Source organism: Frankliniella occidentalis, unplaced genomic scaffold (assembly GCF_000697945.3).
Source record: "Frankliniella occidentalis isolate FOCC.00 unplaced genomic scaffold, Focc_3.1 Scaffold37, whole genome shotgun sequence".
NCBI classification, from domain to species: domain Eukaryota; kingdom Metazoa; phylum Arthropoda; class Insecta; order Thysanoptera; family Thripidae; genus Frankliniella; species Frankliniella occidentalis.
In genome coordinates, this window is record NW_026267167.1 from 833,314 (window position 1) to 846,592 (window position 13,279).

General features: G+C 49.7%; 3 protein-coding genes across 5 annotated transcripts in view; 1 reads left to right on the forward strand and 2 right to left on the reverse strand.

Annotated features, from left to right (window-relative positions):
* Window positions 1-6,163, reverse strand: part of LOC113217576 (tetraspanin-18) — a gene marked incomplete in the record, with an annotated part of 19,024 nt that extends 12,861 nt beyond the window's left edge. The window contains 1 exon segment of the mRNA XM_052266333.1: window positions 5,683-6,163.
* Window positions 6,164-6,421: 258 nt separating this feature from the next.
* On the reverse strand, window positions 6,422-11,138 carry LOC113217573 (peptidyl-alpha-hydroxyglycine alpha-amidating lyase 1). The gene is made up of 9 exons (XM_026437530.2): window positions 10,817-11,138; window positions 10,536-10,714; window positions 10,175-10,415; window positions 9,781-10,088; window positions 9,483-9,689; window positions 9,187-9,396; window positions 8,999-9,097; window positions 8,720-8,890; window positions 6,422-6,863 (listed from the first exon to the last, which is right to left on the reverse strand). Exons 2-9 carry the CDS (start codon window positions 10,708-10,710, stop codon window positions 6,733-6,735), a joined length of 1,542 nt encoding a protein of 513 aa, XP_026293315.1. The 5' UTR covers window positions 10,711-10,714; window positions 10,817-11,138; the 3' UTR covers window positions 6,422-6,732.
* Window positions 11,139-11,211: 73 nt separating this feature from the next.
* The window catches only part of LOC113217580 (5-formyltetrahydrofolate cyclo-ligase), a 4,269-nt gene continuing 2,201 nt past the window's right edge, over window positions 11,212-13,279 (forward strand). The window contains exons 1-2 of one of the 3 annotated variants that reach the window (XM_026437537.2): window positions 11,212-11,353; window positions 12,223-12,369. In XM_026437537.2, the coding sequence (XP_026293322.2) occupies window positions 12,226-12,369 (144 nt within the window). In that variant the 5' untranslated portion in view covers window positions 11,212-11,353; window positions 12,223-12,225. Of the gene's footprint in view, window positions 11,445-12,222; window positions 12,370-13,279 lie in introns of all 3 variants that reach the window. The other 2 variants (XM_026437538.2, XM_052266319.1) reach the window with 2 other exon arrangements.

Genomic DNA, 13,279 nt, shown 5'->3' on the forward strand with positions numbered 1-13,279 from the left:
CTCCCCCCTCTTTCTTCTCTCTCTGCGTCATTGTCTCTTTCGCGCTAGCACGGCTTGGGGGGGTGGGGGGCTTGGCGTGGCTACAACTGTCACCACCGGCGCCAATCTGCACAGTGCTCACACACACACAGTCACGCCTCTCTCGAAAAGGGCTTTCAGACGGTCACCGCCTCGGGTCGCCGAGCAACATAGCCTGGCTGTCCGTCCGTCGCACCCATGAGCTGTCTGGTCACTGACCCCTCCCCCTCCCCCCAAACCCTATACGCAATTAGCGACCAATCGGCTCGGCAGCAGGGCCGGCTGCAGCGACACCAAACGGCTCCCACACCTTTGAGCCTCGCGGGGGCCACCGGGCCGAACGACCCACGACAAACATTGCATGACACGAAATGACACTACCACCACCAAACTACTACCCACTCCCAGCCGCCATGATGTCCTTTGTCTGTCCATGGCCCATGGCCCTGCTCTATGATGTTACCCAAACACATCAAACCAAACCAAGCGATTTTTTTGTAAATCGACCTGAACATGGCCATTACCGTAGCTTTTCCTTCTTGTATGTGTGTGTTTCATTTTAAGTTTTTTTTGTTTCCTATCACTACGAGTGCGGTACAAAGTGCTTCCGCTTACTCACTTTCGTTGTTCGGTTCAGTCCTTCCCCTTCCGAAGTGCCGCCTCTCCCCCGATCGACCAGCGCCACCCCGCCCCGCGCCGCGCCTCGCCGCTGCCCGGTTGCGCCACCGTCGCGCGGACAACTACACATGCAGGAGGGCCGGGCCCCCGTCCCATGGGGGCAGGGCAGGGGCAGGGCCTAGGTGAGCACGCGGGGGTGTGCGCGGGGCGGGCGCGAATAGATACACATCATTGCGCCACTAGACAGCGCCCCCGGCCCGCCACCGCCAGACACGCCGCGCGCGCTCTTCGGCCAGCTCCCCAAACAAATTATAGTACCGAGTGAAAAAGGCTGATATACTCTCCAGCGTTGCGGGTTTGCATACCCCCAAGGGACTATGGCGCCTTACGGGTAGATCGGGTAGGAAAACCCGCAAACACTGTGGTGCGTTGCATTGACAGACGGTGTATACACCGCGGTTATGAGTTCACCGTGAGCGAGGACGAGAATCGCATCAGCCTTGTTGGCAAAACATACCGCGACACCTGTGTGTTGAACGGCATAAGGCCCGCTCAGTGAAGCCCGCTATGGAAAACAAAAAATCGATCTCATTATTTTATTTTTAGGTACTTTTAAAAAAATAATTTTGTTACGAAGATGTTATTTTATTTTTTACTTTCCGCCTCTGGCGGGGCGGGGCCCCCCTTTTCCTTGAATGGAAGGTGCAGCTCCTCCGCCTGCAGCCGCGCCGGCCGCCGGAACCAACAAAATTACACGTTCCCCCGTGCAGGTGAATGGGCTGCTCCCCTCGGGAAGGACAGGATGTGTCACGTCCTAAACGTCAGACTACTTCTCCTCCTCCTCCGCGCCCTCAAAAAACCTCCAAGTTTGTGAGAAATTCACACCACCGCGCACAACCATTGCGACTACATCAACAGCCGCTGCTTCTCTTCCCACGCTCGCGACCCTGGGGCGTAGTAAGTACCACACCACCATGGTGCTGCACTGCACTACCACCACCATCACGGAGATGGCGATCGCGGCCATCACGACGGACCAACCACGCCAAGGCGGCCGTTGCCGGTGCCGAACAGTGTACACTCGACACCTCGCTCTGCATACCACATGCGGCATCAGGGCGTTGTGGGGGGAGGGAGCGGGGGGCATACCAGCAGGGCCCCGCGTTGGCCATAGAGGGGCCCAGCTGCGCTCCGCCGCGCCGCCCGGGGCCCCCCGCCCGATCCAGATTACACGCCCCCCACCATCTCAGAGAGCCAGCCAAGAGCCAGCATCGGCAACAGGTGCGCGCGCCTCAGACTGTACAGGGGCGGCTGGGCTGCTGCTGCTGCTGCTGCTGCTGCTGCTGCTTACTCTTCCTCCTACTCCTGCTGCTGGTGCTCCTCCTGCTGCTGGTGGTCCTCCTGCTCCTGCTGCTTCCTCTTCCTCCTCCTCCTGCTGCTGGTGCTCCTCCTGCTGCTGGTGGTCCTCCTCCTGCTGCTGCTGCCCCTGCTCCTCCTCCTGCTGCCCCCCCTCCTGCTCCTGCTCCTCCTCCTGCTGCTCCCCCTCCTGCTCCTGCTCCTCCTGCTGCTGCTCCTGCTGCTGCTCCTGCTCCTGCTGCTGCTCCTGCTCCTGCTGCTCCTGCTGCTGCGGCCTCCTCCGCGACATCATCCACTACTCGATTTGGCCATGATGCCTTCGGCGTCTCGATCTGCCACCATACCAGCCATCGCTGCACAGGCGCGAGCGGGGGAGCAAGTGAGAGAGAGAGAGAGAGACGGCAGGCGACCACACCTATACATATACATAGCGCACCTGTCGCGAGAGTGAGGGAGACAGAGCTATGCCGCCCACTTCTTCTAGAGTCTCATCAGCCGCGGGCCAGGAGGACAGCTGGCCTGTTGTGTCGGGGGCGCCTCGGTGACACACACACTCGCGCACACACACACACACATACACACATACACACATACACACACACACACACACACACTCACACGGTGGTGGTAATATGGAGCCCCGTCATCACTTAACAACCTCGCGAAGGAATAAATAGGGCTCCTGATAAGGAAAGGTGACTCGCAGAGGGATGCGGTGGGGGGGGGAGGGGGGTAAGAGCTGAGCTCTGCGTCCATATTTTTCAGCCCACACAACCGACACTCCAACAGAGAGGGGCTGCATGCAGCGCAAATTGCCTATCCCCGTCAGTTGCGTGAGCAGCATAGTTTCCTGTCCCATGTGTCCCCATACGGATGGATGCGCGCCTCCATACGGCAGTGCGCGTTGCAGTGTACCTTACAGTGTCCTTACAGTGTACCTTCCTATCTAACTCCTATCCATCTCCTCTCCCTAGGTACCTCCTCTCGCTCGCTAGGTACCCACTATACCCTCTCTCGCCAATCGCAAACACCCTTCCCGCCGGCCCGCGGCCCAGCACCGTCAGAGCACCGCTACTTCGTGGGAATCTCTAAAGAACGCTTCAGCAGGCAGCTCCGGCGCGCACATTTTTCGGTGTGTCCGGGGAAGGGACTGCGGTCCTTGCCCTTCTTCACCGAGTGGCGAAGCATCCGAAAATCGAGCGACAGAGAAAGAGACACGGACGCACGGCACGCTGGGGCTTGAGTAGAGACTGTAAGAGTAGTGTGTGAGATATGTAGTCTCTCTAGGCCTGGAGCGAGGCCTGGAGCGAGTGCGATAGACTAGGGTTGGAAGCCCTGGAAAGATTCCGGAAAATTTCCGGAAAATATCAGGAATTAACGGAAAATTTACGGGGAACAATGAAAATTTCCCAGACTTTAGAAGTATTCCGTTATTTTCTGGAAATTTTCGGGAATTTTTCGGAAATTTTCAACCCTAACTCAGACCTGGGCGGCAGACGACGCGGAGCTCACAAAAACACGCGTCCTGTTGCAACGACAGTTTCTCATTGCCAGCTCCAGCAGCACGCATCCTTCAACACATTACATACTCATGCTCTCCATCCCACCTGATTCTGCCTCCCCCCCCCCCCTCCCTTTTCCAACAGTCCGAATACCGACATCGCGTACCGAAGCAGCTGCGCCGCATTCCGTCTTACGATACCGCCGCGGATGAGAAAAGGACAAACAAGAGAAATAACGTGTAACCGGCTGCATACACGCCTAAAAAAAGTATGTCACGAAAAATTATGAACGTGCACAAATTACGTCATTCTCGATCATGGGTGGGGTAAATTTATCACGGCACCATATTTGAGCTCAGCGTTGCAAACGGAAGTGCCATGCCATGATAATTGTATCCCCGTAGATAGCAATCTTTCGCGTGGGTAACTTTATCATGGCGTCTTAAAAGCCTCCACGTTCGACTCTAAATTCAAATAGAGGGCCGTGAAAAAAGTACCCCACTGCTGAAAATAACGTATTCAGGGAACGGCCCCAAAACGTTGGAGTGATTTTTCATGACGATAACTAGAATGTACTTTCGTGGTCTGCTGCTCTCACAGCCGGCCGGCCCGGGGCCGGGTGCTGCTCGAGCTCATCAGGAGTCGCGTCGTGTACAGTAGTGGTGGTGGTATGGGTGATTCAAAGTCGAAGGAGGAGCTCCGTGTCCGTGGAGGGAGGGGGACGGGGAGGCGGAGGGCGAGGAGGAGGGCATCGAACGCTTCAACAACCCGAAAGCCTCTCGTAATAAGTACTTACATCGCCCGGAGCGTTCGAGAGAGAGAGAGAAAGAGAGAGGCCACAACAACTCCACGAGCTCACACACACACAACAGGAGAAATACGACCCGGCGGCCCGGCGGCCCGACCCGGCGCCTAGCGGCCGGGCCGGACAAAGTGAAAGGACAGAGTGAACTTGGGATTCCTGCTGTGCCGTCGTAGGGCCAGGGGGAGGAGGACACTGCCGGACATAAGCTGCAGCTCCTGCTGAGCCAATAAGCAGAGGAGGTATAGCCGAAGGAAGGAGCAGGGACGAGCAGGGACTTCCCCGACCGGCGCCGCGCGTACGTCTTCCGCGCGCTCTTTTCGAAGGAAAAACTAAGCCAGGCTAGCGCCTGCGCGGCCTTGAACGAGTTAATCGCGACGGGCCATACTGTTGCTGTCAGAGTCCTTAATATAGAACTCGGTGGTGTACTGCTTGTTGAGCAGAGAGAGCTGCATTTGGGTCCTCATTGAGGTCCTCTATTTCTCTGCAGAGGAGCTCGAAGATCGAAGCGTTATTATTGGCAAACGATATCAGAAACGTGTCGATTCGAGGACCATTTCAGGATTCATTCGACACGAAAATCGACACTTTTAATGGGGGGGTCCCGGGGGCGAAAGCAAAGAGGGCGAAAGGGAATATGACGTGAGCCAACGAGGCTTGAGGCGTCAGGCGTGATGCTCGACAGCCCCGCAGCCCCGTGGCTCGGACACACACTGCCATTTGATTGCTCCTGATTCCCTTGCCCCCCCCCCAGCCATGCGCTGCTGCATCTCGCATGCATCCTTCAGGACCTCTCGCGCCGGCCAGGCTACTCAGCCTGCGCTGCTCTGATCGCGGTCAACGACGTCGTCGTGTTAGTCAGTCGGAGGGGCCGCATGCGCGGCTGCCATAGAGATGGAGCCGAGCGAGGAGGAGGAGAGTTCGGATCGACTGCACCTGACAAAGCAGCGCCTTTCACCCTTTCACCTGACGGGGCCACTGCTGGCGCCGCCGCGGGCACGCCAACGCCGAGCAGCACAACCTGCAGAGGGGAGCTGCAACACCGGCCGCTCGACAACGGACTGCATCCCAACGACATCGTGGACCCCCGTCATCGACGTATCAGCGTGACGCATGTGTCACGCATGCATGCATTGCATGGCATACACAACCGCCGGCGCGCAGTGCGTGCGAGTGGTGGAAACGATATCGTAACGATATCACGGTTTCGCACTGGCATAGCCGCCGGTGACAAACCACTGACGATGTCGAGACGATGTCACGGTGACAGACCACCGACGATGTCACACAGCGACGTCGTCGCTGTCCGATATCGTCTCGACATGCCATGAGTTCCTCACGAAGCGTCATAGAACCGACTACCGGTCCGCGTCCGGACTGACTCACCTTTAGTCTCTAGTTGTAATAATTATTGTAATAACAATAATAAATAATCCAGGCGAGTTTTGCGTTTTTGTTTGCAGAGTGGGCGTCGCGACGCAACGTCGGCCGAGAACAACAACAGCGGTGACGGCGGGAGGCGGTGGTGGCAGCGACGGAGGGCGTGGATGACACTTGGAACTTGCGATAACCGGGAGGCTGTGCTGTGTGTCGTCACAGTCCTCGCGATCACCGTCGTCACACCGCCGTCACAGTACGAGCCGGCGTGTCGTCCTCGTCACGGGGCACGTCACAGCGAGACGTGATCAAGACAACCGACAACGACGGTTCCGCTCGGCTTGGCTGCCCGGACTCGACTGGCTCACTGCAACTGCCTCCTCCTCCTCCTGAACGCGACGCCGACGCCGAGTGGCGGCCAAAACCCGTCCCGTCCAGCCGCTCCACTCCCTCCTCGACGCGCGCGGCGGGGCGGGCGGACGGGAGCGGTTGTCTCTCTCTCTCTCTCGCTCCGCAGCCCGCGGCCCGCGCGCGCCCGCGACGAGCCGAGCGCGGCATGCAGATCGAGTCGAGCCGAACCACATCATCGTGCCCCCCCCCCCCCCCCCCCGGGAAGGGGAAGAGGGGAAGGCGCGCGGTGCACTGGTGCATCACCGACACTGCCTCCCCGACCGCAGTAAAAAGTAGAAAAATAATGTCAAACAAAAAACAAAAATAAAATAATAAAATAAAAAATATGACGCACTGGTAAGGTTTTTCTAAAGTTTTATTATAAAAAGGAAGTTTCTGCGCTGCGGTGTGCAGTGCATACTCTTATAACATGGATAGGTTTCTCAATCATTTGGCACCTGAGTTGAACCAAAATAATCATCACAGCTGCCTTGCCTATGAAGAAGAAAGAATACAGAGTACAAAAAGAAAGGAAGAGAGAAATGAAAACAACCTCAGTGGGTTGCTGCTACGATATGGGAACGATCTGGCCACATGGTCAAATTATTTAAAAATGAGGTGGCGAATTTAAAATTAACCACTAATAATTGGGAAATAAAATCAATCAGATCAGGCTGGCTGGTCACTTTCTGCCCGATCGTCATCACTTTCCTCTGTGCTGACTTGTTCAAATCCTCTTCGGCTATGTGAAGCCAACAAATGACCCAAACTGAATCCGTCATTAGGAATTGCAGGGTATGCTGTATGAGGAAAACAAATATCTAAGTTATAACAAGATTCAAAAACCCAAAGTTGGAACTTGAAATGTATAGCAGGCAAATAAGTTGACCCGATGTAAAATTATCTTTTGCTATTTGAAACTAGCAGCCAAGAAGATGATTGCAAACAGAACAAGTAGCAACTAACAGAAAGCAAATCAAATCTAATTGAATCATGCAAAAGTAACATATTTAAATGCACACAAAAACATTAAAACCATATTTCAAACAAATTACTGTAGATCATACTACATATTATGATAACTGTGCAAAAGCATGTATACTTCACATGACATTACTTTGTCTAGATACCACCATCTTTACCAAAGCAGAACACAATTGTGCAAAACTAAAACTTTAACAGAAAAATGTTATTTTTTTTTATTTTTTTTTTTTGAGTGGAGAACACTACAGTAATTGTTTGTGAAAGCACTAACTGTTGTATACATACAAAAACCTGCATTTGAACTTAAAAAGATTTCACAGTGGTTTTGCCATATTTTAAATGGTAGTTGTTTATGAATTCCATAGAATACAAAATAAAAATAACACTTACTTCATTGTCAAAACTTGCAAAATACAAAAGAATTTCATTAAAGTTAAACTGATATCACTAAGGCACTATACTAAAACACACTATTGTACTGTATTTAGAATCATGCTATTCTACATTATTAACTCGCAATGAAAATTAAAGTCTGATTGTGGGTAGCCCTCCACAATGCCAAACCACGAATCACAGTCAAGAATTCTTAATACTTAACCCATTACTGAGAGTCTTTACTCTAAAACATGGATACAGTATCATTTTTTCTGCTTTGCTGTTTCAAAAAAGCTGAACATTTATCACAGAAGCATATCACCTCCAAAATTGGAGAAACAATTATGAAGTTGGACGGAGAATAGGTTGAAATATTGAAGGCAGACATGTTTACTTTCCATCAGAAAAGGCAAACATTAAATTAAAAGGCCTTAGCCACTTTTCTGACACAAATTTCAATGGGTTATGGCTTCATGTTATAAATGAGATCTGTAGTCTCCAGTTCTTACTGAGGTATAATAACATAAAAGTAAATTTTTTTACAGTATGTTATGTATTGAAAAAAAATTCAGGATAGATTTACAACAGTAGCTTGGAAAGCAGTTCTGAGAACAGCTTCACAACTTCTTTAAATATCATGTTCAAAAAACAATTAAAAAGCCAGAAAACTGTGACTGATGAACATTTTGAGTTTAAGTATTTGATACCCAACACACAGCAAAGAATAAACCACCGCACATAGGAAGACATGAGAAGATTCAACAAACTACGAAATGAAAAACTTGGCAGTCCCTGCTAACTTATCAACAGCTTCCTACTACAAAAATTTAAAAAAACAAACAGTGCATAAAAAATTTGATTGGCATTGCATATTGAAATGAGCAGCCAAAAAGTACTATGGCAACACAACAGTTCCTTTTTTCTAAAATTAAGCAACACCAAAAATAAAATCAACAAGGAAGTGCAAAAAAAAGGAGAAAAAAAAGAAGATCAAAACAAACATACTCAAGACTAGCTTTGTGTCTTGGAAGAAAAGTGATTCTATAAAAATCTAACAGAATTGTACATACTACATTTTATGCTAATTTTTCAGAAAATGGGTATAAAAACACATTTACAGTACATAATACACAATGACAAGAAATCTGAGATGGATGTACTTGAATACAAACGAAAGAAAAACAAGAAAAAACATACGTAGCTCAACAAAATAACTTTTACTCATCATCCTCATGCATTAAGCTGTTTCGCTCATAGCCAGGTTCAGACAGATCAAATTCTAAAACTGGCGGCCTACCTTGGCGTCGTACTCTCATGCACCAAATTATACCAGTTCCAGTGACACACAAAAGAACAACCATCAATGAAATGACTGCCACCATTGGTGCAGACATTGCTTTTGCAATAGTATTATTGGCCATTAGATTCAAACCCACTGGCAAAGAAGAGTTGCTTCCTTCTATTTGAGCTGAAACCAAATAAATCACAAAGAGTCACAATGATATCCTTGGTAGTGATTGGTTTTGTGGAGATAAAAAACAAAACCAACTGACGTGAGTAAAATGCCATAACTTACATTTAACTGTGGGTAAAGATGATGCAAGAGTTGATGAGCTTATAACTGATAAAGTCGATTGATTAGTGATGCTGACAGGATTTGATTGTGTATCTGATCCTTTAATAAAGAAATGTATAAGCAAAGTTTTCAAAATATTTCAAGAAATTCATAATATTAATAAGTAGGACCCAGGAGGTTTCCTGTACCTTTAGAAACAAATTTCCAAACCCGGTGGGGGTCTAACTGAACAACATAAACACTCTCTCCATCAGGTGAAACAGCAACATCATGGGGATTCGATAACTGTGTGTTTCCCGTTTGGAAAGTAGAAATTATGTTTCGAGTATTTGCATCAACAACAAACCCCTTAACTTGCTGTGTATCGGTTGATGGACCATTCACTATGTAAAACAATCCTGAACCAATTCAAATTATTAGATTAGATTGATAAATGGTTAAATTGATTAATGGGAAGCACAGAGGATCTTCTTTCAATTTATACCTTTGGCTGGAGAGTAAGCAACACTGAAAAGTCTTGGGCCTATTTCAACTGAAGATATTTCATAAGCAAATGTTCCATTGTGGGCATTGAAACACTGAACTCGACCATTTTCACGGTCAGCCACACACACTAAATTGAGATCTTCTGCTAAAGTAAGTGCATGTGGAACATTAAATTGATATGGTGCTGGTCTAATACCATAACTACCTGAAAAATAAAAATAAAAATTATGTAACCTGCCTTTGCACAATACTTTAAAGTTCTTTTTGCAAACAACATAAGATTGCAAACTGCTTACCTGTAAATGAACTTCTGCCCCACGTTAGTAAAAGATTTCCTTCCCGATCATATTTCAAAATACGGGAGTTACAGTACCCATCTGATACAAAGAAATCACCATTCTTCATCACAGCCACTGCACTGGGCTTACAAAAATGAGAGTCATCATCACCATTCTGGAAACGTACTCCTTTAACCATTAAGGGCTCTTTATTTTGCTCACTCAGCGATGCTAATGGAGGGAATTTAAAAACTTGGTGGAGTGCAACATCAGTCACCCAGAGATTTTCCTCAGAGTCAATGGTCAGCCCATGAGGCAAGTAGAAACTGGAACACAAACAGACACCACATGAGTTTACATGCCCACAATATGTATCATTATTGGAGGACAGCCATGATAGTAAATCACTTACATCCCCTTCCCCCAACTTTTAATAATAGACCCAGATCGGGGGTCCAACACTATAACAGTATCTTCATTCACAGGTCCATCTTCCTTCTTTTGATAGTTGTCTTGGTTGTCAAAAGTTTCTCCGTTCCACACATGTGGTCCACGGTGAAACACAACCACTTGCCCACGCTGGTCAACTGATACAGCTGCAACTTGTCCAAACTGCACAGTAGGAGCAGGCCAAGATTTTGACCAAACTAGTTCTGCAAAATACAACAAACACAAAATAGACAGGATATAGCAAAAGAAAAGTTTACCACATTAGACATAATATAATGTGAAAATAGACCTAGACAAAGACACAACAAAATATGGAAACTAACGGTGAGTGTCGGATACTGGATTGAGAGAATCAAGAGCCGGACGACGTCTCAGCAGAGCAGAATCTGAGTTTGGGATTCCAACAGGATCTGGATACGGCGCACTCTGTGTTTTAGGGTTCCACATGACACAGAGTCCGAGACGGGACGTCGACAAAAGTAAAAGCAGGGTCCACATTTTGCTGTAAGGAGCGAGAAATGAATGAAACAATATCACAAAATTAAGGTGGTCCTATATAGGCAGAGGTATTTATATTTAACACAGAGGTAAATCGAGAGCCTACCAGCGTGCGTATGTATCCCTGTAGTTGTAAACTAAAAGGGAACTTCCAAATCCTCGTTTAAAATGTTAACATATTATTGGACCTAACCCTCGACAAACACAGGCCCGCTAGCGGTGGAACGCCCGAATCGAGCGAAATACTCATTGATCCGACTTGAAATCTCGGACCGGCGATTCAGAGTACGGTGGCGATGTCCAGCCGCGCCATCTGCTAGAGAGGGGAGTTGCAGAATGCGAGAAAAGGGCAAAATAATGCAAAATTCTGGCGACAGCCTGTTGACAGGTGGGGTGTTGACGTTGTGAAGGGGAGGGGGAGAGGTGGGGGAGGGGAGATCGTTACCGCAGTGGGTCTTACTGCGAATAACGGGGGACGTGCTGCAAATATAATAGTAACGTCTTATTTCCAGACTCGACACAACAACTTTCAACTTGAAAAACAACACGCTGCTGCTGCTCGCTGCAGGCACGAGTTTGTCTCGAGTGACGGCTGACACCGACGCGACGTTCCGGCAGTTCCGGTAACATTTGTTCATTGCTTGTAAGTACACTTCCCTTTACTTTACGAGGAGACAGCAACGAACGCGATCTCTGTGCAAGTGTGATGGAGTAAAAGGCACCTTGAGTACCGGGTAGGTATCGGGACCTCTGTCGTCTGCTGGGGCGGGGATGCAGCATCTCATCTCAAAAAGTTCTCGAAAGAAGTTGCAGAAGGAGCAGAAGGAAGGTGTGCTTCACTCGATTGTATGATCAGCACACTTCAACATCTGGCGGGGTGACTCGTGAATATTTCATCGGGGGGAAAGGACCAGCCCCCCCCCCCCCCGTGCGTTTAGGTGATTCACCCCCATCTGGTGCACTCTCGACGTTTATCAACGTCGACGTCGGTCCGAAATTCAACGTAACACCAACTTCAACGTCGATTCAACGTTGGGCCGACTTTCAATTTCTGCCTGGTGGGCGGTGCCTCGTCCTGGCCGCGCCGAATTGTGTGGGCCACCCTCACCCTGCGTTGTTTGGATCCGCCGCAAATAAGTGATAAGCAATCGTTTCGGAGGTCGCCGGCTCATCGACGAAGAAATGAGATTACGTCATTTCTCATGCGTGGTCGTGCCCGTATACTACACGTGACCTTTTAACGGGAGAAAGGGGAGGGGGGGGGGGTCCCCATCATTGGAGTCCACTGGACCTCTTGATATTTGTACCCCGGGGTACAACTATCATGGGGACCTATGAACTCCTATGACGATCCTGATCATTTTTTGGGAGTCCTTGATATTTGTACTCCGGGGTGGTGAATATTATGGGGCCCTATGGACTCCAATGATTGTCCTGATCCTTCCCTTTAGGTCGCCACCATACCCATCCTCCATCTTGTACCTACCTGACGATGACTGTTGTTGTTTGCAGCCGATGCAGGCGCCGGCGCCAGGCCCCGAGGCCCCCGAGGACGTGATGCGCGCCGCCAAGCAGGCCGTGAGGGCGGCCGTCGAGGCCCGGCTCGCGGCCATGACGACGGAGGCGCGGGCGGAGCAGTCCAGCCGCGTGCTCGTCAAGGTAAGGCGTCATGATGGAGAGCCTGGGTGGAGATTTTAATTTTCCAAAAGAGTAATGTTCAATATATTTTTTTTTTTTCAAAATGTTGGAACTGTTTCTTTTAGAAGTTGTTTGAAAAGAACTTTTTATTTTTACTGGAACAGTTTCCACTTTTATTTGGAAATATTTCGAAGTTTAAAACTCTGGGTAGGGGGGCCCGGTCCCGGGTGGCTGCGACGGCGGAGCAGGTGGCGGTCTTCTCTGCTGCCCTGCTCCCCCGCCCCGACTCGGCCGCCCGAGCCCCGTAGCCCAGTGAGAACGCAACCCGCTGCGCACGGATGTCGCCGTGCGGTCTACCCGCCTCGTGACCGGCGGCGCGTCCGCAGCGGGGGCGGCGGGGTCAATCAGTGACTACTTCAACTAACTTTAAAACTTCAAAAAGGGGTTATTACTGTTATTACGACGGCTTGTTCATCTGAATTGGAGCCACCCATTACTCGGGTCACGCCGTCAGGCCATGTCGGGGGCTTATCCCCTGGGGTCGTTCAAACATAACATCGTTTTCGAGGGCTGGGGTACTTTTATCACGGCGCCTTGAGCTCAGCGTTGCAAACGGATGTGTTTGTGAGGCCATGATCATTGTATCCCCTCGCAGGTAACATTTTTGGGGGTGGGTAACTATATCATGGCGTCCAAAAAGCTTCCACTTCAACTCTGCAGGGTTCATGAACTCAAATAGAGGGTCGTGAAAAAAGTACCGCGCTGCTGAAAATGGCGTGTTTAGTGCACGCCCCCCCCTATACGACAGAAATTGTGATATTTCGAGAAACAAACGGAAATTTGATGACGACCGCGTGTCTGTCGGTCGCTCCGAATATCGTGAACCAACTATAGACGTGCACACCTATTCAGGTTGCTGCGTAACCTCGAC

Coding starts and splice junctions, on each gene's coding strand:
- LOC113217573 (XM_026437530.2), bottom strand. CDS start 10,710: ATGTGGACCCTGCTTTTACTTTTGTCGACGTCCCGTCTCGGACTCTGT. Junction 9,397..9,482: donor TGCTTACTCTCCAGCCAAAG/GTATAAATTGAA, acceptor GAATTGGTTCAG/GATTGTTTTACATAGTGAAT. Junction 8,891..8,998: donor ATCTTTACCCACAGTTAAAT/GTAAGTTATGGC, acceptor ATTTGGTTTCAG/CTCAAATAGAAGGAAGCAAC.